The 27,928-nt window shown below is 34.1% G+C and overlaps 3 protein-coding genes across 3 annotated transcripts; all 3 read right to left on the bottom strand.

Moving 5' to 3' along the window:
* Positions 1-2,842: 2,842 nt before the first annotated feature.
* LOC132274847 (receptor like protein kinase S.2) lies at positions 2,843-5,919 on the bottom strand. The gene has a single exon (XM_059776190.1). The coding sequence runs from the start codon at positions 5,548-5,550 to the stop codon at positions 3,073-3,075; it is 2,478 nt and encodes an 825-aa protein (XP_059632173.1). The 5' UTR covers positions 5,551-5,919; the 3' UTR covers positions 2,843-3,072.
* Positions 5,920-13,339: 7,420 nt separating this feature from the next.
* On the bottom strand, positions 13,340-23,800 carry LOC132274845 (ankyrin repeat-containing protein ITN1-like). The gene is made up of 7 exons (XM_059776187.1): positions 23,607-23,800; positions 22,470-22,619; positions 20,495-20,548; positions 19,798-19,914; positions 17,932-18,183; positions 16,477-16,832; positions 13,340-14,867 (listed from the first exon to the last, which is right to left on the bottom strand). Exons 4-7 carry the CDS (start codon positions 19,826-19,828, stop codon positions 14,256-14,258), a joined length of 1,251 nt encoding a protein of 416 aa, XP_059632170.1. The 5' UTR covers positions 19,829-19,914; positions 20,495-20,548; positions 22,470-22,619; positions 23,607-23,800; the 3' UTR covers positions 13,340-14,255.
* A 341-nt stretch (positions 23,801-24,141) lies between these two features.
* Positions 24,142-25,049, bottom strand: LOC132273055 (uncharacterized). The gene has a single exon (XM_059774088.1). It carries the CDS (start codon positions 25,047-25,049, stop codon positions 24,456-24,458), a length of 594 nt encoding a protein of 197 aa, XP_059630071.1. The 3' UTR covers positions 24,142-24,455.
* Positions 25,050-27,928: the final 2,879 nt, after the last annotated feature.

Below are 27,928 nucleotides of genomic sequence, written 5' to 3'. Positions count from 1 at the left end.
CACAAAGTTGGAGGCATTGTGGATAGTCTTAAGGTATAGTTTTTAACTAATTATTTATTTTAAAATTTTAAATAATATATTTTTTTTTTTTGGGGTTTTGTGCAGTTGTTTCGTGATGCACTCCCCTCTTGAGCGCTCTTTCAATGAAATTTACTTATAAAAAAAAAATAATAATAATAAATAAATAAAGTAGGAACTAGGAAGCATGCTCTATTGGCAAAATTTACCTAAAGGACATGAAGCTTGAAAGGAAAATGATGGAGATTTAGATAAGTAGTGCATGGGAAAATAACAATTTTGGATCTTAATCAATAGCATGGTCATGGGATTTCTATCTTTTAGAGGGGAACGAAAAGGCTTCGAAGCTTATTTTAACAGTAGGGTTAGTGTTGAGTTTTGACAAGGATGCTTTTCCTTTCTTCAACTTTCCTGTCTTTAAAATGCTTAAAGTAAGGATCGATCGCTTCAAACTGGTTTTTTTTTTTTTTTTCACTGTGTGTGTGTGTGCTCCCAATAATAAACTATTGATCGCGAGGAACTCAAGGACACTTGAAGAAACTGCAACTTTCATCTTATAGAAGAAAATTGATGATATATCTATATATCTATATATATTATTAATGTGACATGGACAATAGTGAAGGAATACAATTTGATGAGTTCATTGTTCTTCTCTGTCCAATGGATCTCCTAATGGACCTTCCCATCTCTTCTCAGGTATCCACAATAAACTTGATCGTTTGGTAAATATGTGCTGTCAATTTATTTGATGATCTTTGAGTACATTTGAGACATGAAATATGGATTCATCACAGCTTGAAGCCACGTTTATACTATAATTGAAGCATTATTGTTTCTTGATGAAAATGGTTATAAAAAGGTGAATAATAAAAACATGGTCAAGGCATTGAATGAGGCTTATCTTTGCGAGAAATCCCCCATATGCATCACTAGACTTGTTCTAGTATTAGGTACTTTACATACCGTACTGCTACCAGTAAATATATGGTTATATTTCTTTGAAATTTTTTTGACCTTATCTTACAAATAAATGTAGAAGAAAATGACTGGACTTGGACAGGAATTGGAACAGCTTCATGGAGATCCTCTTTGCTTTGATTAATTGTGGATTGATGCTGATGATGAGATCCCTGTGAAAAGAAGTTAAACCAAGTGCTGGACAATTTAAATTGGAGCAACGACACAATCTGAAACAAGGTTAGATAGATACATGTCTGCCTGTATATCAGAACAAATACGTTCTGTGTAGACATCTCAACATTCTGTTTAATTATAGTAGGAATTTCACCATTCCTTGAATTACAGTTTTAGTTGTTTAATGTTTTCTTCGGTTAGATGAATACTCGTCTGTCTGTATCATAACAAAGAATCGCTTTTGTTTAGAAATTTGAACATTCCATTGAATTATAGTAGAAATTTCAACATTCCATGAATTATAGTTTTAGTTTAATGTTTTCTTCTCCTTGAAACTGTTATTTCTTTCCTGCCTTGTGGATGGAAAGCAGTTCAGTGTGATGAATTTTTAAAACTGGGACATTTACAAAGCTTCACTATAGTTAAAAAGATACATTCAGAGGCCTGCTCCTCTCTCGCTACAAACACCCAAAACCTAAATAATATACGACTTCCCAGAAACTAAAAGAAAAATTCAAAAACTTTACCAGTAGTGTTAGTTTGAGTTTTGACAACGATGCTTTTATGTTCTTCAAGTTTCCCATCTTTAAAATACTTTTAGTAAGGATTAACCGCTTCAAACTGGTTTTTTCTGCAATGTTTGTTTGCATGCTCCCAATAATAAGCTATTGATCGCGAGGAACTCAAGGACACTTATAGAAACTGCAACTTTCATCTTACAGAAGAAAATTGATGATATATGTATATATATATATAGATATATTGTTAATGTGACATGGACAATAGTGAGGGAATATGATTTAATGAGTTCACTGTGATTCTATGTCCAATTTATCTCCTAATGGACCTTTCCATCTCTTCTCATGCTGTATCCACAATTAACTTGATATTTTTTCTTCTATATTGTAGAATTCACTCGTTTGGTAAATATGTGCCGTCAATTTATTTGATGATCTTCGAGTACATTTCAGACATGAAATATGAATTCATCACAGCTTGAAGCCACCTTTATACTATAATTGAAGCATTCTTGTTTCTTGATGAAAATGGCTGTGAAAAGCTGAACAATAAAGGCATGGTCAAGGCTTTGAACGAGGCTTTTCTTTACGAGAAAACCCCTTGCATCACTAGACTTGTTTTAGTATTTAGCTACTTTAATTATCGTACTGCTGCCGGTAAATTTATGGTTGCATTTCTTTGAAATTCTTTTAACCTTCGCTTGCAAATAAATGTAGAAGAAAAGGATTGGATTTGGACAGGAATTGGAAGAGCTTCATGGAGATCCTCTTTGCTTTGATTAATTGTGTGGATTGATGCCGATGATCAGATCCCCATCGAAAGAAGATAAATTGAGTGCTGGGCAATTTAAAATGGAGCAACGACAAAGTCAGAAACAAGGTTAGATAGATACATGTCTGTCTGTATATCATACAAAATATTGCCTTTGCATAGGAATCTGAACATTCCGTTGAATTTTAGTAGAAATTTCAACATTCCTTGAATTACAGTTTTATTCGGTTAGATGAATATGTGTGTGTCTGTATACCATAACAAAATATCGCCTTCGTGTAGAAATCTGAACATTCCGTGGAATTATTTTTGAAATTTCAACATTCCTTGAATTACAGTTTTAGTTGGTTAATGTGTTCTTCTCTTTGAAACTGTTATTTCTTCCTTGACTAAATCATACTCCAAACTTGTGATGGATTTTGACATTTTGCAAACTTGGACATTTACAAAGATTCACTCTTAGTTAAAAAGATACATTCAGAGGTCTGCTCCTCTTTCGCTATAAACACCAGAAACCTAAATAATATACGACTTCCCAGGAACTAAAGGAAAAAAAATTCAAAAACGTTACCAGTAAAAGAAACAGTATACAATATCTATCTATATTTCGCTGTTCTATTTCTTGGGTCATTGTATGCCTAGAGCTTGGATTCTCCTAACCAGTGACAATGAAGAAGCATTTCTTTGTTTCCATTCTTCCTTTCGTTCCTTCTTTTGCCCTTCTTCCATGAAGCATCCGTCATGTCCATCGAGTATTCTGATAATCTGCCTGATGCTTGGTCTTAAATCTGGGTTAGAGCGTGTGCACGCTATTCCTAATTTCAGAAGCCTTACCAGTTCCTGATGATCATACTCTCCTTTCAATTTCGGATCCGCCAATTCCTCAAATGGTCTTTTTTGTGTCTCAAATTCATGGAGTCGCTTTACCAATAGCACTTCAGGCAGGCGGAAGTCAACTGCCATCCGTCCACTAACCACCTCTAGCATCACTACACCAAAGCTATAAATATCAGCCAATGTAGTTGCTTCACCAGATTCTAGATATTCTGGGGACATGTAACCGAAAATCCCACGGATCGATTTATTCTTGTCAATGACCACATGATGGCCATGTTCATTCCGTATCAGGAATTCTGCAAGAGCAAAGGAACCGAGCCTTGGGTTCATGTCTGGATCAAGAATAACAGCAGCAGAGGTAATGTTCCGATGGATAACTTGTTCATCCCATTCCTCATGGAGATAACAAATGGCAGAAGCTAGCGATTTGATTATGTTGTATCGACGACGCCATTGCAGGATTGGATGTTCATTCTTGCACTCATGATGAAATAGCAGGTGGCTCAAAAGGCGATTCGCTGAATAGTCATAGACAACAAGCATCTCTCCTTGTTCAGTGCACCATCCGCGCAGTTGTACCAGATTTCTGTGGCGGAGCCTTCCCAAATTCAGCAATTCATTTGAGAAGCGTGCCCGGAGTGCAGGGCATGTCTTCAAACCAAGCCTTTTCACCATAATGTGATGGCGGTTGTCAAGGAAACCATGGTAGGCGGTTCCAAAGTCCAGCTCTGCTACCCTCTGAGAATCTGAGAAATTGTTTGTGGCAGAAATGATTTCCTTGTAGGATATCACTCTTGGAGTTTCAACCAGGGGGAAAGTGTTTGATCGGCGGCGGCCATTGTCTGAAGAGTTGGCATGATCACCATCTCCGCATTCAGCAGTTGCATACATGGTTTCTCCATTGGCTGTGACAAAGTTGGATGAATTGAATGCAACTGTTGTTGCGGTGCTGGTGGCGATGCTGGACCTCATGTTGGATGTGTTGCTAGTGCTAGTGTTGGTTTGGGAGGATAAATTGATGTATAGAGGGTGTGATTGGAATGATGGAAGATCCGGTAATTTGCCATAAATAGAGCCTGAGAGTGCTTCCACTACCCATTTCATGTTAGGCCGTGACCACGGATCATGAAGTGTGCATAGGAGCCCCAGGTGAATCAAACGTTCCATATCAGAAAGCTTGTAAGACCCATCAGGAAGACGAGTATCCCCTGCTCGTAAAAGCTTGCCATCATCAGATAGCCCCCGGATCCAATCAAGCAAAATGATCTGATCATCTGGATATGTGAGATCTACTGCTCTCCGTCCTGAAATAACCTCCAGCAGAACAATCCCAAAGCTGAAAACATCAGATTTTGCGGTGGCCAAACTTCTTTTCTGGAAGCTTTCTGGTGGCAAATACCCAATTGTGCCACCAATTCTGGTTGTGTCTGCCAACCGAAATTGGTGATTTTTCATTGAAGGTGTTTGATACTCAAGTTCATGTTCAAGCCACCTTGCCAGGCCAAAGTCACCAAGCCGGGCATTGTAATGGGAGTCAAGCATTACATTGCTCGTTTTCACGTCCCGGTGTATGATCTGAGTCTCCAATTGTTCATGGAGATAGAACAGCGCAGCTGCCAAACCTCTAACTATCTTCTCTCTCCGTTCCCAACTGAGCGGCCCTGATCCCATATTCTCTGGTCGCCGAAAAAGTACCCGGTCAAGGCTGCGGTTTGGCATGTAGTCATAAACAAGAAGCAACAGGTCCTCATGAACACACCATCCTCGCAGGCGGACAAGGTTCCGGTGGCGGAGGTGAGCCACTGCCACCAACTCAGCCGCAAAGGTCTTCTCAAACCGCTCCCCTCTCTCCACCAAGCACTTGACAGCGACCACCGTTCCATCGCTTGGCAAAACAGCTCTATACACCCTGCCAAATCCACCACTTCCAAGCACTTCATCCTCACTGAATCCATTTGAGCCTATGTAAAGCTCAGCATAGCTGAAAATCCTCGGATTGTCGCCACCAACCTTGTCCGATAATTCAACTCCTTGCATGTCATGAAAGACGCCCGAGTGTTGTTTTTTGGGCGCACCATGGTGACAGAAAACAAACCATTTCGATTCAAGAAACCGGTAAAGTGATTGGCGAAAGATGTCAAGAATCTGAGCCCCACAATGGCGATGGGAGGATTCCTTCTTCATGGGTTTATGGAGTTGTTGACGATCAAACGGTTCAAGATCATCGAAATCTGCCGGTAAAATGAAGCAGAGGTGGTTCAGCGGCATGGTGCTGGCTAGAATGGCATTAGGTGGAGATGGGGATAGAAAACGCGGTAAGGAAGCTTCTGAATGTGAATATATATATATATATATATATACTGTATATGATAGTAATTTGATATACCTTTTGGTGTGCTTTTATTCAAACTTGTTAGGTTGCATGGTTGAATTGTATGGTCATAAAAGCCAACCAATACCCACCCAGGTTTTATGTCAGCAATGAATATTCTTTAATTTTGTTGATTAGGTTCTTGGAACGCACATTCCATCGGTTTCACACGAGGAGGTCTTTTAGAAGTAGAACACTCGCATTTCCAAGCACGTGTGACATTTTTTTTTGGTCTAAATCACATAAAGCGAGAGTCAGAGCAAATTTGAGAGCGGGAGTGTAAGAGCGACACCCGTTGAAAAGGATTGTGTGACTTAATTCCTAACTAATTTTTTATACTATATATATATATATATATATATTATCCTGACATTAAACTCACTCACTCACATTATTTTATGGGGATGATCTTGGATCTCCTCATGTGAAGAGTAGATATTGAATCATGCATTGGCATGTTTTTGAACACGTGATATATTGATATGGACCCAAGTCACACAAATTTTCAAACATTTGTAATTCTTATACAAGCAAAAGACTGTGTTACAAGGATTGTGCCTAAAAATTTCGTTTTTCTTTTATATGGTAATTTATTGGATAATTAACAAACATGGGTAGAAGAAAAAATCTACAATTCTAGAATGAGTTCAATTTTCACAAGGATAGCTTATAAATTTTAATAACATTCACAGTTCACATCTAAAGACAATTCAATTCTAGCAACTGAGCTATCTGGGACATCTCAAATTTGAATTTTGCTGTTGTCTACTTCTATTTCCTTCGATTATTTATTTATTATTATTATTATTTTCATTGAATAAGTCTTCTGGATTTGTTTTCTCTCCACATATATATATAATCTTGGCAGGAAAGTTACTCACATTATTCTCACGTAGGCTTGAAGATCAAAATAGGCTTGAAGTTTCGACCATTTATTTTGGAAGGTAAAAAAAATAAAAAATAAAAAATAAAAAATAAAAAAAATACACTATTAAGTTGCCACCTTTAATCCAGTCGTCAAATTTGAATTTTTAATTATATTTTCTCAATGATAGAAAAGTGACGAAAGCACATGAAAAAAAAAAAAATTTGACCTAATCTTTGAGTATTTATTTTTTAAAGCAAATTAAATTCCAAAAGAAGTATAAGAGTTGATAATCCTAACCAAACACGCCATAGCCGTGGAGGGGGCAGAGCTAGCCAGGGATAACAAAGGTCAAGATATGGTTGTTGGACGGAAATGGGGGACCTGAGATTAACAAACATCATCAATGGCGGAAATTTAGGTATGGAACCACTAAAAAATACTACTATTTCGATATAAATACAAATTCACATTATATATAAACACATGTATATAAATAGGATAATGTATTAAGTAATATGTGGCTGTTGGTAGCCTGACTTGGTTGCCTAATATATATATATATATATATATATATATATATATATATTTGAGACATTAGATTTTAGCATTTGACAATGATCGGTAGCTCAACATTCTAACCCTCAATTGACTCTAGTTTCATTTGTTAGCATCTGGAATTCAATTTATATTTCGTAGATATTGTTTGTTTTGTACTCAAGAATGCATCTATATAAGTAAAAAAACATCCACAAATATCAGCGACTTTTTTTTTGGGCACGCGAAATGTCACATCATATTAATAGAACGCATCTATATAAGTAAAAAAACATCCACAAATATCAACGACTTTTTTTTTGGGCACGTGGAATGTCACATCATATTAATTTAACAAATTAATTCCAAATTTCACAAGCATATAGGAGTTTCACGCTTGTTACCAAATCAAGAAAATGATTTTTGGTACAAAATATTCCCTCTCTCCCAATAAAAGTGTTTCTTTTTAAAATCTAACTTTTTAAGATAATGATCTTTATTGTTTTTAAATTGCATTAGTGGTGAATGAATTATCAATTTTACCCTTTGTGGGTCCATAATGATATGATGGTTTACTTTTTATAGGTTCAATGCAAGAAGATTAAATTGATAATACTAAAAAAACAAAAAAATAAGTACATTGACTTTTTATATAGAACACTTATTTTGGGACGAATAAAAATGAAAAATTGTACATTTTTATTTTTATTTTATTATTATTATTATTATTTTTTGTAATCTTATAAAAAAAGACATCTCATCGTGAAAAATAAGGTATCATAGTCAACACTCAAAGTCTTATAAAGTCTATATATCCAAAGAACAACCTTTTTGTTCTTGATTTTTATGATGAACTCATCATTTTCCAAATTACTTGGTCATGCTTGCATGGTGATGATGAATTGTTACGAGTACAACATATGGGTTGATCGATGCTTTTCATCTTTACACCATTTATAAATCAATGCTTTTCATGGGGTTTGAATATATGGAATTATTTCCCTTTTCTGTACAAACTGTGAAGAAAAATAGTAGCAACTTTCCAATAATGGGACAAATATATATACTAATGGAGCCAGAAATTTAATCTAGTGAGAGCAAAGTTGAACATAAGTCAAATAGATTTTTTTTTTTTTATCACAATAATAAATACAAAAAGTAGAGTATTGATTGATGTATTAATTTTATTCAATACATTTATCGATCAATTTCATGTTTTGATATATTTAATGATCCCAATAAATTGTAAGACTTGATGATATGATTATTTGAACAACCGATCCAAAAAATCTTTATCTTTTTATTTTATAATCTAAAATGAAAATTTTAATTTGCGCAAAGAGTAAGATTTCGAATAAAAAAGGATTAAAGCCTCAATTGGATTAATGATTCACCTAATTAAATCGTTGGGTGAAAAGACTATCAGAATTATGTAAATAAGTAATTCGAAAAACGAATGTGTCTGAATGTACCTATCAAAATAAATTCGGATGGGTTAGTATGCAATAAAGTATAATTTTTGGGACAGTGATGGTGGGTGGTTTTTTCTTAGTTGGGTGTAATGGATTGGGTGGTGATTGGATGGCTCAAATTTGTCAAAATGTAAACAAATTGTATGAGGGGCAGTTCAAATGGCATGATAGGAGACACCAATCCTGGTGGCATTCGTTAGACATTAATGCAAGATTTATGAAAGTAATGATTGTTAATCCTTTGGGGGTGCATTTATTCAACTTTTGATGACTTCAATTGTTTATTTATGCTTGAATTGGACAACTAAAAGCAACCATGAAGTCATCATCCAAATATGTATGACTTTTCGTTTTATAAGAAAAAAAAAACTTAAATTAATTTCAATAGCTTTAATCTTAATCTTTCCAGCTCAGCTCAATAAATTAATGATTCTTTAACTTGATGTTTTACACCTTAAAGATTCTAATTATGTGTGATTATATATATATATATATATATATATAAATTATTATAAAAGGTAATATTTACATTTCACTTTTCAACAAATGTTTTTCTTCCCTTTTGTTTCACAGATAAAAACAGGGTGGATAACAGAGCAACCAGAGGATCAATATAATGGACAATAATCATTATAATCTTTAACCCTATAAAGTTAAACACAGTTATTTCACAATTAATAATACTCATTCAGTTTAGTTTTCTTTTTTACAGTCAAATATGTCTACTTTAGTAAATCACATCAAATGAGTATGCCTAAATCAGAAAGTCTTTGGGATCAAAACATTGAAGACAAGAATTTCAGCCTTAAAAGCCAAAAGTCACATAAAGGCTTTTTCAGTCAGGCCAGAAAACATTTGAGGTAGAAACTATTAAACATAATTATGGAAATACTAGTAAACATTTTAAGCCAAATTTAATTTCAAATGCTTTTTGGCTTGAAAAACCCTTGTTCTGAAAGGTACTACATGCACAAGCTAGATAAGTGAATTGGCACATTTATTGCCATCCAAGATTCCTCTGTGGAAATAACATTACTTAACTCATACTTAGAAGCTCGTATAGAGGGGTAAAAGTTTTGGCGGATAATGACTCATAGACCTAATAGTCTAACCAAACAGTCTAGCCGAGAAAGTCTTATCTATTCGATGCATGGAATAAGGCCACCACTTTGATCTTATCCAATGTATCAAATGGATAAGAAACTTTCGGTTAGGTTAAACTATTAGGTCTGAATAACATTGCTCAAATTATGATAGATGCAGGTAGGTCCACCAGTAGGGTAACAATATATTCCCGGGATTCTATGCAGTTACCTAAATCAAACAGTCTAAACATTATCATCATCTACATACAGTAGCTTTCTAATTGTTCTTTAGTAGCATCCTACAATAAGAAAACTATCAATTTAATGAAGGATATTAAAATGCATTTACAAGAAAATTGATCATGTATCAGAGAAACTAACAGAATACTGAACTTTTTAGCAGAATGAGGATATAGCCTCACCAGTTCCCATGTTCTATTTGATTGTTTTCCATGTGATATTAGGCCAGTCCTGGAGCAACTAAATAGAAACAGTTCATCCTAGTCATTTTATACCTTTTATCTCGATAAATTTTCTTACACCAGTTTCAAATTCTTCTTCGGTCAAAGGTTTGTGAGGTTGAGCGAAAGGTATTTGGAAGATTTTGTGTTTATGTATGAAGTTCAGGGCCTGTTTGTTATCTACTTTGTTTTAGTGTTTTTGTTGCAGGTTGGGTACTGTAGCTGAAAAGTGGGTTGCAACATGTTTGGTAGTGGGCGGATTGTTTTACATAGTATCAAAACATTTCACAAATTAGGCCAAAAAATTGAAGCAAGAAATTGGTGTTTTTGCATGTTTCACAACTGTAGCGGGCCAAACACAACTGTAGCGGTCGAAACAAAATTAAACTACTTGCAACATTTTGGCCCACGTATAAAAGCAAAAGTTAAAATATTGTAGTTCATTTGGCCCGAAAATTTCTCTCTCCTATGAAGCCCTAAGCTTTGGCGATTTTGGAGGCGACCTGTGATATGCGAAGAAGAGGCTCAATTCATAGTAGTGTAAGTCTTTGAAACCCAAACGTTTGATTTAATGTTTTTTTAAGTGTTATTCGGTTTCGATTTGTTCAATTTTGTCTTCGTGAATAGAGGGCGTCGATTTCATTAACTCATCGATCACTTGGAAATCTCTCCTTGCCTTCTTCTCTGCTCGAGGTCTCCACTGGAACCACCGCCGCCGACGCCGATGCCCTCATCATCGACGGCAAGCTCTCCAAACTCCGAACCAAGCGTGTGTTAGCCTAAGGCCTTACCATTTTCCAGCGTGTTTAATATGTTTTTTTTTTTTTTCTGAGTTAGTCTTGATTCTTGAAATTAGTCCAAAAGAGTTCTTGAAATTAGTTCAAAAGAGTTGAAATTATTGTTTAAGTGTTAGGAAATTTCTCTGTTTGGTTGTTGAGAAAATATTTGCAATAAGATAAACAAAAAAATTTAATCTATTTATCCACTAAGTTTTTTAATCTATTTAATCCTACTTAAATGGTATTTAATGTATTAAACAACAAAGAAAACCTACAAGTATAATACAAATTACATAAAAACATCTAATGTGAAGAGCTTCCCTAAAAGCTTATTTCAAGGTGTAATTGAATTTCTTAAGTGAAGCATGCTTAAAGATAATTATCATAGTGTCATTGTTGTTCGGTTGCCTTTCATATCAAAAATTATTATACTGAAAATTTGTTGTATAGAAGTCAAAATAGTGCCATCTTTGCTACAAAATAGATTTAATGCTCTTTCTACCAGAAACTCCGTGGTTTTGTTGTTATTTAGGAATTTCAGGTCTTGAGAGTGATTTAAAGTCTGACAATTCTCTTGATCTTAGTTTGAAGACATTAGACAAAATGAGAAATATAGAAGCACTAATACTTAATTTTCTTGCTAATTTGGAAATTATTTATATGAATTGTGTAGTGTAATTGACATAGATTTAATGGGATAATTCACCACATGGCCAAGGTAATAAAGGGACGATACTGCGTACTAATGGAGACAAATTGAGGGCCTATTTGAATGCCATGTAAATTATGGTTGTGGCCATCCAAATTCAAGGGACAGCCAATCAGATTACCTGTTGGTTCTAAGGTTGCCTTATGGGTATTTTCTTGTTTGATCTTTTAATACTTAGGAATTATCGTGTCATTAGTTTCATCATTCCACCTCAAACATTGTGATTTTATTCATTAATTATTTATACTTGTTCAAATTATATGTGAATCACAAATATTTAATGGCAATTTTCAAATGCTTCATAACCAGTGAAAATGGAAGAGAATATTACAAAATGGTGGCATTTATTATACTTGGTATAATTCATTGTTGTCATTATGTGGACAATTGGGTAATATTGTTGTGCTCCTCTTTTGCATATGGTTGCTGCTGTGTAATGGGACTGCTATGATCAAATTCATTTTGAGGTTATCTTCTCAAAATACTGAGAAAGCTATCATACTGCAAGTTTCTAAAGATAGATGATGCATTTTGGTTGAAGAAAAGTCTTTGCTATTGTTGTGTATCAAGGATGCTATCCCAAGTTTTTCATCCTTGTATTTCCATAGCTAAAGACCTTATAAATGGCATTCTGGATTCTGCTCAGCTGTATCATCCTTGTAATCTTCATTCTGTATTTATAGCGTCATCCTTGTAATCAATGAGGCTAGCTCACTTGTATCATCTTTGTAATCTTAAAAAATGGCATTTTGCATTATGTATTTTCACTACTCAGTTGTTTCATTCTTGTAATATTCATTTGTATAGCTCACTAGAATTATGCATTTTGCTCTCTCCACAGTGTCTGCAAGTGATTATTTACCTTGAAAGCTTTGTTGTTAGTATATATATTAGAACAGGTGGTTATTATTTACCTTCATAGCATTGATGTTATTACCTTGGTATAATTATAAAATAGGTGGTTGCAAATTAGTGTTTCAAATGCTGTCTTTGCATATTTCAACTTGTATTAATTCTTATATTTCATCACTTTAAGAAGGCTAAAAAAGCAATAGATGACTTGCAAGTTTAATAAATTTGTTTGTTGAATATTTAAGCACTTGTAAATAGTTTACCCTTTATTCCACTTATGTTTGCAGTTGGGTTTTGTTTTTATTTTTAATGTTGTGTTGGACTATACAGGTAATAGGATAAGAAAATTGAAGCAGGTTATTGCGAACAACTTGTAAATAGGTTATTGCAAAAATTAATATATATGTGTGTGTGTGTGTGTGTGTGTGTGTTTGTGTGTTCAAATTTCTTCACATCTATTAAAAATATGATGACTATTTATATAGAAATAAATTTATAAATACACTTAAATTTATAAAAACAAATTAAAAACAATGATAACCAAACATTTTTTTTTTTCTGTTTTATATTTTTTTTGGTAACAATTGGAATGACCAAACATGTTTTGTTTTCAAATTTCTTGAAGCACATGACTTACCAAACATGTTTTGCATGTTTCTGCTTTCGACATTTTCACAGCAAAACATCGTTCCCAAATGTGCTTCTGATTTTTTTCCAAAACACCCTAAAGCAAAAACATTGTTTCTGTTTTAGCCAAAAACAAAACACCTAAAACAAAACGCATGCCAAACGGGCCCTCAGTGTCATAAACGAACTATGCTACGTAGCTGAACCACATTTTATTTTGCTCGTACTAAAGACCATGACCAGTGTTTTTAAAGGCCGAAGGCGTTAGAGGTCCTTTAAAGCCTAGGCGCTAGGCGCATAGCGAGGCGCGCGCCTAAGTGAAGTGAGGCGCACAATTGAAAATTTAAACTACCATAATAACATTCATATCTCATAAGTTAGCACAATTGAAAATTTGAACTACCATGATAACATTCATATCTCATAAGTTATATCCATATTTTAAAAATTAATATCAAATATAAAAAAGTAAATCCATCAACGATACAAGCATCCAACAGCGATAAAACAGAGCACAAATTTGTTTTCTTGAAAGGCAAAGCAAAATGTTTTTTTTTTTGAATGGCAAAACAAAGAACAAAAAGAAATAAATATGTTAACAAAAAAAAAAAAAAAAAAAAAAATTGTTAACAAGAAAAAAAAACGAAACGAAAAAACAATCATAAAAAAAATAATAATAATAAAAATAAAGAGAGAGAGAGAATAGACTAGACGAAAAGAGAGATGTAAACAAAGATAAGAAGAGGGGGGAGATCTAGAGGAGAAGAGAGAAAAAAAAGAGAGAGAGAACTCACGTGGCTTCATCGTTCATCTCTCCAATTAGGGCTTTGTGTTTGTCTCACAATCTCATTCTATTACTGTTCGGTTAACACTTTAACTATTAGGCTTTCTTATTTTTTTTATTCTTTTGTACAAAAGTTCCTCTTTTTTGTTTATTATGTTGCCAAAAGTACCCTTTTTAGCTTAAGAAATAGAACAATCCTTTTTATTTAAAACAAATATCAGTGAGACGCACCTCACAAACAGGACGAGGCGCGTGCCTAGTAAACATCAGTGAGCGTAGGATGACAACAAGTGCTAAACCCAAGCCTCGAGCCTAGGCGCGCCTTTAACAACACTGACCATGACACAAATCATAAACCAATCTTAGCACTCAAAAACAAATTATATGTTCTCAGTTACATATCGAAGGGGTGGAGAACATAAATGACAAACCTAGTGAGGAAACACCTTGTAGCTACGCTGCGGCACCTTTGTAAGGATGGCCCGGATAAGATCCCCGTAAAGAGTGAGCTGAGCAAAGGCAAAAAATGTCACTGGCAAACACGTCACTGCATATATTGGAAAGGTCGCAGATTTCAATTTATCTTTGAGGAGAAAAAAATGTGCAGCGCAGAATGAAACCAGCATGGAAGCTATTGAAGCGAAGAGCGATGTTAAACCAAGCAGAAGCTTCCTTGGTAAATCTCTATGGAAGTCTTTTTCTTGGCATCGAGAGGTGAGAATTGCCAGGAAAAACACCAGGGCTGTGACAGAGAAGCAGAGAGCAATTAGTGACGAGATGGAAAAGGCAACAAACGCGGGCTCGCCTCCAAGAATTGGAACACCGGTTTCTTTATTGGCGCCACCTGGCACAGTTGCTGATGTTGCAAATGCAACTGTTGCAATGAGTGCTGCGACCAAAGAGCACGACTCAGAGGTTTTGATAAGCCATTTGCTACCATTTTTCACCAGTTTTTCGTGTGTGCGACTGAAGATCTCACTTGGGTTCTCGCCCCTTTTGTTATAGTGAACAAAGAACTGGGGAGGCATAGAGTGTTTGACAAACTGCATCACCAGAATAATAAAATCAGTAAACTTTGTGCTCTTGAGATGCACACATATAAATGATTGTGCTCACAGACGCACACAATGGCAACTTTTTCCCAAAAATAGTAACACAACTGAAAATGGTTGTGAGTTGGTGCTTATTCATGATCATTTAGCCCAATCAGAATTACCAAGAAAGTACTATAACCATGAAACAAGGAATGCATTATCTATATGACACAAACAGCTTTCTTATTGAATTTAGCTAACTATGTTGGAGTTGATAAATCAAGTCAAAACCACCAAGAACAAATAAAAAAGACACTAGATATGTGCATTTGTGTGTGGAAGGTACAGAGGACATACGTATTCAGCAGGACAAAAGTTTTTTCTCATTATGGATGAGAGGTTTTGTCTACTCAGTTCTGAAAAAGGGCATGGGCCAGGATTTCTTATGCAAGTGTCTGCCTTGGCCTTAGTATTCAGCTTTGATTGAGATGCTTGAAATTTGATAAATTATGGCCTTTATCCAGATTTAAGTGCAGCAAGAAATTCATAGATGAGTAGAGCCCAGGAAACCATTGGATTTCTCAAATTTGTCGTGGCTGAACTCCAATTCAAGTTCAACTTTCACAAGGCTCGAGTAGTCCTATTCAGTTTGTTTCTACAAAAGGTTGCTCGTGGCCTAACTTAATTCTTTCATCAGTCTAAAAGGACATATACCTTGTCAAAAAGCAGATTCTTACTAGTAACTAGTAGTCACAACACATTATAATATTTCAGTCATTTTTCCCAATACATAATTGATTTTATGTTTAGCCTATCTTTGGTTGGAGGGAAGGAAGAGGAAAGGATGGAACAAGATTCCATTGTTTGGTAGAGGGGAAGGATAGGAGGAGGTATGAAGCATCCCTCCTGGCCTACCATTTTTCTTCCATCCAAAAGTGAGAGGAAGAGGAGAGTGAGACTGAATATTTGTTGGATTAAACAAAAAAGGTTTTATAACTCTTATTTAAGTATGCTGATTTAAATAATTAAGGTATAATGGTAAAACGATAATATCACTTCTTTCCTTCCCTTCCACTCGACCAAACAATTGAGGGATGAACACCCTCCTTCCCTAGGGATGCCTCTTTCACTTTTCCTCCTATCCCTCCACTCATTTTTCCCACCCTCATACCAAACAATGCATTAGTTCTCAGTTTTCCAACCAGATATTTTTCAGTTATTATGATACAAGTCAAGAATTATATATAACTCACGCTTGAATTTTATGAATTAGGACTCTGAATAATCAAACTATGTGCTTAACTGCGCTTTTGTACCTAGTCACATGATGACTGGGCAAGTAGTTACAAGGGAAGAGCTGAACCCAAAACATAAACCAGATGATGGATCATATAGCCGAAATTTCAGCAAATATAAGATGCATCAGAAAGTTATCTAATTGTTCAACCGATTATCTATCCTACCATTACACCGGTTACACAAAAATTGTGCAATCAATATGTTTTGTCAATTTATGAATGTTATATTTCATGTTTTGAAGGCATAACCAGGTCAAAATGATCTGAGATACACAATTCTAAACCACGAGCATAAAAAGTATGGGAATTATAGATCATACCCTGTACCACTTAATTTCCCATTGCATTTGCAATGCTGCGCCTGGAATGAGCCAAGGCTGGTGATCCCCAAACATTGAAGCAAGATGCAGTGCGCTGTTCCCTTGGTCATCCACTTGACGGAGTACGCTCTCCTTAAGGTAACTACCTTTTAGCAAGAGTTTGTACACATCAGCTTGCCTGTTCTCAACTGCCAAGAGCACAACATTCTTCTTATTGGAATCCAAGTCCTGGATAGCCACCGGAAATGTGTAGAGGATTTTCTCCACCATTTCAGCAATTCCCATCTTTGCTGCTATTAATAATGGAGTCTCCCTCTTCCCATAATATCCAGGTGTGTCCCTTTTATCCGTGCCATCTAAAATCACAATTTTGTAAACAATATCTCTTATGACTAGTTAAAACAAGAAAATATGGTTTACATAGATTGCAACATGACTAGTGCTCTTTCAGATAGCAAATGTTACAAACACAAAAAAAGACAGCTTTAGAAATAACCGACAATATTTCATTGTTCTCGAGACAACTACTTTTTGGTTAGTAAGCTAGAGACATTTCTTTTGTTTAAAATCGCTGCTATGACTTTCCCAATGCTCCAGGATAAAGGATTTAAGAGAGTAATTAGCAAAACTCCAGGAAAGGTCAAGGAAATACAATTGGAGGTGAAAAGTACATTGAAAGTGTTGTACTACCGGCCTAACAAGACTGAAAGATAATGGAAAACAAAGAAGTGGAAACAATAAAAAATTTCAGCTTCTACTAATATGAACACTGCTAATGAAAGTAAACAGCATAATCTTTTTTTTTTTTTCATAGTTAAAACAGCATAATCTATCATACAGGCTTGTAAAGCATTGCAAATAGTTTGCTTGTTCCTAAAAAATATCATCTATTTTCCAGGTTTCTCTGGAAATGCACTTCTATAACCTTGAAACTGTAGCAGTTAATTATTTTGCGGGTTTTATTATTCCACCAGAATTAAAATCACTAGTCCAGTCAATCTAAGTTGAAAAGTTTAAGGAAAAAAACTTTAATAAAAACTAGAAAGCATCTCTAAGTTTTTCACGGATGAAGGGAATAGCAAAAGAAAGTAAAGTAAATCTGTTTTCCAAAAGAACTTGGATGTGGTTCACGGTTACCCAAATAATCAGAAGAAAAAGACTCCTGAATTTCCTTAGTTGCTTTTGAAAATTCTCCTAAAAAATCCCAAAAACTTCCAAAAAAAAGTTTTCAACCTCAAACTAATTTGAACTACTATGATTATCCATTCCCAATGTAGATGCAAAAACAAGTTTTCAACCTCAAACGAATTCGAACTACTTCGATTTTCCATTTCCCTAGGTACAAGTATTTCCCACTTATTACAGTCTCACAAATAACACAGGCGCTTCTTTCATTCAATAAAGTCACACACAAGGCAAGTGCAGTCACAGTTAAGCGAAAACTTGTAACCTTACCTAATCTATTCGGATCCTTCTTTTTCTGATCCTTCCCAGAGTTCATTGTTATGCTCAAAGATTTATCAGGGTCATCCGTTAAGGGTGCCGACGTTGGAACTTCGGTTCCTCCTCCATCCTTGAAAATTTGGGGCGTTCTTCCATTATAATCATATTTGTAAGTAGATGCACGTTCAACCAGTTCATTCATGATCTGATGAGCCCACACAAGTTTCTCTTTCTTTTCTGTGATTTTCTTTATCCTTCCAATGCCTACATGCCATATAAACAATACATGAACAAATTAGTAGGTTCACTGAGACTTAACTACAAGCTGTTCTCGTAAACTTTGCTCCCATTAATTGAATAAGCGAAATGCTATTCTCAAAATGACACCAAATATCCATCCTAGAATGACTTGATAAGCAATCTCAAAAGCAAAATCACAGTGAGTGTCATTTTGCTTCAAGAAAGAAGTATTTTTAAAAACGCTTTTCCATTTGTATGGCATTTTTCTAAAGCGCATCATTATGACCTGACTTGCAAGTATCTCATGCCAATAACCAATTAACTGATCCTGTATAATAATTCATCTTTAATTGATGAGTTCTAACTATTTTATGGAGTTATCTTGTACATCATTCAAATATAACTTTTATATGTTTTAATGTCTTGATTGTTGATATAAACTTTATTTTTCTATTAAATAGGTTCTCCAATCCTTTTTGTCTTTGGTTTTAAGGATACATGTTCAGTTAAAAAAAAAAATCATTTCTTTTACATTTTCAAATCTCAACCCATTCCATGGAAATTTGCTTCCATTACCAGTTAGTGGAACACAGATTGCCCTATCAGTAACTGTATTAGAATTTTGACCCAACACCTAATAGGTATAAAAATAATAAAAAATAAAAATAAATGAATAAATTGAGAGGGCATATAGTTTATTTTTTTTTTGGTAAGTTTAAAAGGGCATATAGTTCAAGTGAGGATGCATGACCTTATCTAACCAACATTGGTTGAGTTACTTTGTGATGTAAAGAACATACTAAATAATCCTCAATATGCAAATCAGTAAAATACTATCCCTTTAAGCTGAATTTAGTATTAAACCCACCAAGTAGATGGTCCAAATTCTAACAGATATCTTAAGATTCTTAACATGGAACGAGATGAGTCCTTTATGCATGGTAGTACAAAACAACACTGAGTTAGTTAAAGTCTAAGACCCAACATTGCTAATATGCGTCGGACTTGGGCCCAGATCTAGCCAAAATTAAGACCAAGAGACCTTCAAATTCCCCTTTTTATATCTTATACACAATACACACACACAAATATAAATATATATTAAAGTGTGAAGATCGATAGTGTTTACAATGACGTCCCGTCGACACTTCCAAGTTTACTGTATTTTTGCCATATTTTGCTTTAGCAATACCTCAAATTATATTATATCATCTATGCTATCACTTAATAAGTAGTACAGTAAGAATCCTCATCAATTCATTGTAAATTGTGGTATTCTGTATCTTAATTAAATTTGTGTACAAATTTAAACTTATTAAAAGCTTCATCAGCATATGAGTGCATTAAACAACACAAAACATTTTGAAATGGCAAGTGTCACTCTAGTAAAGATCAAAGATTAACAAAGCAGTAAAAAGATTTGTAGCAAAAGTTTAAAGTAAATATAGGAAATATTTATAAAAAGTGTAACAACTCCTAATTAAAGCAAACTAGATTACAATGACTAAAGTTTGTTACAAACGTTGTTGAGAAACACAATAAAGTACAAAAGTTGGTTAAACAATCAACAGTTTATTTATAAAACGATTGACAGCAGACAATTTTACCTGGTCTGCAAAGTTAGGAATTATTACTAACCAAGTCCAAGAATAATTAGCAGTGCCTTCATGACAAGTTTGAAGAATCCAAGACACGTGGAGTAATTGGGAGGAAAGGAGAGATCGCCATCGTCTTCTCTCCTTGCTTGTTTTCCATCTTGCCAGAGAAAGTCCACAGAATGGATTAGAAACATATAAATTTACAAGTTTAGGTCCTCTGCCTGACAAAAACACGAGGAAAAAAGAGAAAAGTTTGTGCCCTTGGAAATCTATCGATTATCTAATTATCAGGAATCACAACATGAAGGGTTGCATTTGCTACAACCAGATGTAGTCAACATAGTTAGCTTTTCAGAAAATATCAACATCAGATGATTATAACTTTACACAATGCTGTGAAACAGAGTATTCAATTTGAAAATTGGATGGTAAATGCTCATCAAATCTAGCTGATTTTTAGGTAGATAAGTAAATTAGAGCAATCTAGTTGTGGATCCTTCTGCCTTCTTTTCTGTTTATTTTGATGTAAAACTAACTTATTAGGAACCCAACAAACTTTACAGCGAAAAACATTTATATATTATTTCCATCAAACCAACTCACTGTAATTCGAGACAGTTTGGCCTGCGAACAGAAGTGCAGTACAATATGTAAAGAAAATGATGGTGAAATTTTGCGTTACAACAAAGTAATAAAAGGGAATAAGCCCTTTTAACTGTGAGATGGGGAGCACTTACCATTGCGTAATCCAGACCTTTGTGCATTCGGTGAAGCTCCTTGAATATCCTTTCCTGTATCACATAGGTTTTTCTTAATTAGGATGATGCCAGCATATATATGATTGTTTCCCCTTTTGTTTAAGACTAATAGTGGTCAATTTCAATGTTAAATTTTAACACTAATTATGTTCCTTTTTAGTTTAACTATCAATAGCCTTATAGCCGGCAGCCGCCCCAACTTTCTCTCCCACCTCTCTCTAACTTTCTCTCTCTAACCCCTTCGTCTGCTTCATCACTCTGCCTCCCTGCTCCCTTCCATGGGAGTGGGGAGATGATGGCCACCTCCCATTGCTGCAATAAACTCGGCGTGTTTCAATAAGTGCACTCCGTGGGTGTTTTTTTACGCCGTTTTTGTTTTTCTTCGGCTAGATCTGTTCATGTTCGGTTTGTTTTCGGATCACATGGGCGGATCTGTTGTTTCCTCCGACTAGATCTCTGGTCTAGATCGGTTTTAATTTTCCCTGCCTCGATTTAATCTTTTTCCCCTTGATTTGATCTTGTGCAGGGTTTTTTATATGTCGGAGCGCCTTGTGGTTTTAGCTTTGAAACGGTTGCCATACTGATGGCCAGACCTTTTGGTCTTTCCAGTTTGCTGCGTTCTCCCATGGTGGTTCCGTTTGTAGAGTGTTGGGCTATGTTTCCTCCACAAATTTGGAACCTGTTCTTCATTTATTTGCTTTGCTTTAAGATTTGTATGTCTTTTCCAGCTTGGCTTTAACCTTTGTACTGCCTTCATGGCTTTTGGCCTTTGTGCCTTTGAATGACCAAAAAAAAAAAAAAATAGCCTTGGAAGTTCTGTTTCCTTTTTTCAGTGGGATAAAAGAAATTTTAAAAATTGAACTAACTATATGTCTGACTAGTCAAACTAATCGTATATAAAGTGTCACTGAATTCAAGTAATAAAGTTGAAAATAAGCACAGAAGTGGATATTCAAGCGTGGGGTTTGGTTTTGGTGCAAGAGATACTTGTCAAAATTTATTTGTGGCTAAAGTCCCGATGTGGGCCAGGAATGAGAAAAATGCCATCGGGGCAAGGGAAGCAAATTCTTTTAACCCCTTTATCTGATTAGTAATTGTGAAACTTGGCAAATAACATTATGCTATAATAGAATGATGCCAAAGATAGAGCATAAATGATTAATTCTTTCATTGGTATATAGTAGTGTAAACTGTCAGAGTTAGATTAATATATCTTAAAAAATGCTATTGGTTCAAATGATGGATATGTATACTGATACAAAGACTATAGTTTGTACTATATGCGGAGAAACTCGTTATTTCTCTAAAAAAGTAGGTTGTATTGCCTTTGTACGTTAAAGTAAATTGCAATCTAAGTCACAATGCACACCACGAATAATTTATACAATACGATTTTCATAAACATTCAACGACCTTAATTCATATACTATCAAAATAACTTAAGGATCATGTTAACTACTTGTACCTTTCACTTTTAGTGCTTGCAAATTGAACAAATGTGCCAATGTTGTGACCTGGGTTTTTAAGATAGAATTTATTTTCTCAAGGGGATTTAGGAAATCTACCAGTTGTACTACATTCTGCTAGGCTTCAAACTTGGGGCATATGACTCGTGCTATATGTGTCAACCTGGCACCACTGTCCTTGCCATATATCTTATTTGTATACCTTGACACTAATAGTCGAAGTGAACATATAGTAAAAGAAGGGATACTTAGTGCCTTCTAACATCGGTTCATTATGAATGATTGACTCCATTACTTTATCCCTGTTAGTAACTTAGTACTACTGACATTTATTGTAGGCAACTTAATGATCTACAACAGTGTTGCTTGAAGTTTCTAAGGAGTGTAAGTATGGCTATGCATAGATCTTAAATGATCCCCAAGGTACTGAGTTGTGATAAATAATTGATCATGATGCTATGTGTCCTTAAAGAGATAATAATGCTTACCTTGAGAAACATTGCTCTTTTGATGGGGATCTTCCTCATCACTTGGACGGGTAGTTTTCTTTCTGCTTCTATCTGCAGGAAGAGAGTGACTGGAACCCTCCCAACTTAAGCGTAAAAATGACTTCCAACCCCCATCGTTCTTCAGAGAAGCTGAAATGAAAGAATTCCCAATTAGAACAAGTACAATATTTATGAAAATAAGTAGGGAAAGGAAAAGAAATGAAACTTATCCAAGAGATTTCACCCACTTAAAACTTGAAATGAATTTCTCAGTAGTTTGTAAATGTCTGCGCATGTTCTGTAGTTTTCTGGATAGTGCACATTGTTACTACTTACTGCCTCTATATTTAGTTAGATTGGCTTCAATAGCTTTATTGTCATGTGATTCCTTCTTGAGCTCATCAACAAATACACCTCGAAAATAAAATCAGATATGCTTTAACAACAACAACAATGGAGATAAACTTATGATTGTTCTTATGGAAATAAGCAACATGGATCAACCCTTGAATTTAAAGCCAATTTGCACTTTTAAATTAAAAAGGAACACTAAATCTATCGGGAAATAGAGCTCAACCTCGTGATTCACTGGTTAGTTTATTTGATTTTTCTTTTTATAAAAAGAATAACTACTAAAATGTCTATCCATGCTTAAACATATATGTACTTACACATGTATATGTATGTATATTTTCATATATAAATCACTTTGCCAAACATCAATCATGATCATCTAAGTTGTTTACCAAAATTATTATGATTGCCCATTGAGGTGAATTATTGGTTTGATGTGATGTAGTTTGTTTTTCTCCAGTTAGATACAAAAGCTGAAAAAAATTAAGAACATGTCCTATATAAAATAAGTAGCACATTTCTGTGAAGAATATTATCAAACAACAAACGTGCAATACGTCTCTACAAGACTACACCAAATGGAGTCCCTTGTTTTAGAGAACTAATGAACACGCCTTTTCTAAAAGAGCCACAGTTGGTTGGTGGAGGTGGTAAGGTTGCGTATATCTGACTCTCTGGACCTTACAAAGACGGAGTCTCACTGGCTAATCCCTATGCACACTAAAAATTGGTTGGATGATAGATCAATGAACATGAAATAGAGTTTGCGGCAAATATTCTTACAGTGATAGATGATGCGATCGATGAGTCGAAGGGGACTACTGCTGATGAATACATTTGGCTTGCTGGCCAAAATATGGAGAGGAGACAAACCATTCTCATTAACATAGTTAACAAGGTTTGGGTAGTCGCTAAGTATCTGATATGCCAAACCTATCAAAAGAAGAACATTAGTAGAATACAAATCATCAACTACACAATGTAAAGAAAAAATAAAATTTTAGTGCTATTATAGGTATTGTTAGAAAAATTTTAAAGCACGAACCTTTTGTCTTTAGAGAAACTTTATAAAATAAAATAAAATAAAAAATTATGACCGGTTAATTTTATATATTTTTTAAACAGTATAAAAATTTAACAATAAGAATAAAAAATGAAACATGCTGCAAATAATATTGAAGAAAGGAATTAAGCATAGGAATTTGGCAATTAATAGAATTAGAAAAATAAGAGCAAAATAATAATAATAAAATAGATTGAAAAAATGTTTGTCTCACCTCTGATCAGGGAGGTACTTAAAATATACTTTTATTCACTTTCGAGCTTGAACCCTCCCCTCTTTCAAAAAATTTGTACCATTGGACTAGTGGGTTTTTGTTGAAAACCATTTTCTTACCAAGTCTTGCATCTAAGTTAGACTCAAAATGGCACATAAAATGATGAAACATTTATAGGAATGAGAGGGTCAATCAAAGAGATAAAAAAAACCTCTTTTATTGAAGTTGGAACAAAATGCTTCCACAATTAATAAATACAAGAAAAAAAAAAAAAAAATCAAGTAACCATAAAATTGTATTAAAAACATTTAAAAAAAAAAAAAAAAAAAAAAAAAAACAACTTTTAACATTTTTATTAAAATACCGGCCTCCCCCACCACCAAAAAAAAAAAAAAAAAATCTGCAATAATATACAACACTTACTGAAGTACTCCCCATCGATTGCAGTATGAAGAATAGTATCTCCATTGCTCTTTCTACATGGTGTATAATCTACTGATTCTTTTTTCCACACCTCATGGAGGCAAAGAAAAGGCCCTTGCTTCCCAAGATGGGCTGCCAAGAAGAGAGGTGTCTTGCTCTCTGCATTGCGAGCTATGATTAGATTCGATTGTTTGAGGGCAATGCACACACACATATCCTCGTTCCCAACTATCGCCGCAATATGGAGAGGGGTGTTGCCTCCTCCATTCTTGATTTCAAGGATTTTGGAAGCTTCATTTGCAGGAATGCTATCAACTAGCTTGACAACAATGTCTGTGAGGCCATCTGAGACGGCTAAGTGGAGAGCCGTGTCTTCTGATTTGGTGAGTTTGGCCATTCGAGCCTTTGAGCTCTTCTTATAGACCTCGACTACTTCGTCCCAATGGCCTTTCATGGCAATTTCAAACAACTGATCATGATCTACCTCTTCAGGCTTTTCTTCATTCATTACTTTTTCTGAGGCCATTTGAATCTCCCAACTAATTTGCATGCATGCATGGTTTGAGGTAGCTGATGATATATGTATATGGAAGACTGTTCACTTGCTCACGGGTGTGTAATGAATTTATGTACGAAGTTGGATATAAAAGAATAAATTATATTTTTAACTACCTAATAAAATTTAACGGTTAATATTTGAGGTGTGTATACATTTTCCTTCACACCAAAGAAAAGTGAACAATTCTATTTATATATATATATATAAATGGCTAAGCACTTCGTATTAGAAATCTCATCAAGTTAACCATTAGTCCGGATGGACAAAGGGAGCTCTGTTTATTTGAATGTAATATATATTTTTATTTTTTGGTGTTTGGTTGTTGTAAAAGATTTATGATGAAAAAAAATATTAAAACTTAATAAAAATAACTAATTTATTAATTTTCGGTAAGTTATTTTAAAAATAATTAATTCATTAATTTTTGATAAGTTATTTTACACACTTGCCAGATGAATTAGACTTTTGTCAAATATAAAAAAAAAATAAAAAATATATTTAATCTTAAAAAAATAAAAAATAAAAATTACTGGTACAAGATGCCCCGTATGGTAACTTTTTCTTTTTCAAGATAAAATAAATGTTTCTTATTGTCGTCTTCTTTAAACACTAATATGTGAATAATTATATATTATCTATGAAAAAGAAAGGCATAAAATAGAATAACTTGTAATCTACGCACTCAAGCCGAAAGGAAAATGGTACATTAACATGGTTTTGTGGAGCAATTGCTTTTAGCTAGAGCAATCAGTTTCCTCTAACCTCTTTTATTCTTCACAAGGACACCACCCCCGTGGAATTACTATTTAATTAACTTCTTTATCTTTTAATATGAACTGATATTCTTTTCCATCATGAAGTTATTCTTTTGTGGTTACTATCTTTACCTTTTACTTTTTTGAATTAATCAACATATGAAAGTGTGATGTGTGACACTAAACCTTACAGTGATAAAAAGAAAAAAGAAAAAAAGAGTGATGTGCGATTTAGATTTGGACCAAACTCTTGAAATATACTCTAGAGAGAAATAGCTAGTTTTAGTCTCTATTGACAAGTAAGAGACAAGCTGAATAATCACAATGGGAGTGAGATATATGAGTCAAACACAACACATATAATAAATGAATTTGAATCTATTTAATCGTGTTTGAATTGTAATTATATTAACTCAAATTGAAACGTTCCTTACACTTTTTTTGTTTATCAGGGAATTCATAGAATTTGTGAACATTCTAATTAAACGTGCTAACTCGTCCACGTTTAGAAAAATATTATAAAATTTAATTAGATTATTCATTTTTAAATTTTGACTCACTAAACAACTTGCACAAGTTATATATAATTACCTATTTAATAATTATGTTGTGTTCATATCAAAATTTCTTGATATGAATATAATCGTATGGTGTTGTTATTGATACAAACTTGATTGATTTCCGGTCCACAACATTTTATGTGTGTTATGAAAAAGGACGATTCTCGAAGTATTTGGAATGGGAAATAAATTGTTGAAAGATCTCGTCTATTTAAGAAATCAATCAATATTTTTCTAATGAGACTCGCCAATAATACCTCAGCCCAATTCAAACATTTATCTTATTGGGTTGGAGAACAATATAGCATAAACATCTCCTAAATACTTAAGCCCAAACCCAACTCAATTCGTTTGGTTTGGGTTGGCCTACGTGATTATGAGGCCCATAATGTTAATCGAAGAAGAAGTAGTGCATGGCTTCCCCATTGAGTAATGGGCACAAATTATTATTATTATTTTTTTAACAGCCAGTAGTGCATAATATACAGTAGGCTTTGCATAATATGTGATTTGTCTACTCAATTAAATATAACATATTATTATCTCCTTATTAACAAATTTATAAATAAGTGAACCAACTTTTTTTTTTAAATAATACATTATCATTGGGTATTCATGATATATGTGAAACGTTGTAATTGATTGACACTTTTAGAGTTATATAAAAAAATATAGAGTGTTAGAGAGAGTTGAAAGATTCTAATTAAAATATTAAAGAAATTGTACATCATTATAGATGGTAGAAAATTCTAAAATAATATAAAATTTTGTAGAGTGAGTAATTAAGACATTTATGTATAAAATTTTAGACTCAGGTCTATAAATAGGAGAATAGACATTTATGTCCAACAAGCTCGAAGTGATGGTTAGGGCCACAGAGTTTGGCGAGACACCTTGCCCAGAAACAGAGACACTAATTGGTGATGTGCTTGCATTAGTTAGTAAACTATAAACATTTCTGTCCATATTGTTGTACTGTTTGCTTGAATTGAAATAGTTATGTTTCACTCGAACTTTTACAACGAGACTAATTGGATTAGTTATGGAAATTTGTAGGATTGAATGCAAATTATGTACTCTTGGCTCAACTATTAAATCTGGAAGTTGGATAAGTGATATAATTTATATAAAAGTTGTCGCATTCCCACACCGATTAGATAATGAGTGTAAAAAATCCATTAATAAACATTATTTCTCCAAATTCTCTATAAAATAAATGTCTCTTATTGGCCTTTTCTTTATACACTTAAGTGTCTCTCTAATATGCAAGTTATGATTCCCATGAAATTGCCTGAATGATTTCCAATTCACAACATTTTATCGGTGTTATGGAAAGAATCATAAGTATAGTATTAAGAATGGAAAATAAGTTCTCAAAAGATCTTCATCTATTTAAGAAATCGATTAATACTCTCTAAATACTACTATTTTTTTCCTTTCTGTCTTCATTCTCGTGGAAAATCACAGCTAAAATTTTCAAACTTTATCAGTTGGTTCATCAAATAATAAAAAATTTTTTTTTTTTTTTTGA

This window comes from Cornus florida, unplaced genomic scaffold (assembly GCF_030987335.1).
Source record: "Cornus florida cultivar Cherokee Brave unplaced genomic scaffold, ASM3098733v1 CherokeeBrave_3.0.0_Hap2_Chr09, whole genome shotgun sequence".
NCBI classification, from domain to species: Eukaryota; Viridiplantae; Streptophyta; class Magnoliopsida; order Cornales; family Cornaceae; genus Cornus; species Cornus florida.
The sequence above is the reverse complement of the archived record's forward strand: the minus strand, read 5'-3'. Positions and strand labels throughout refer to the sequence as shown.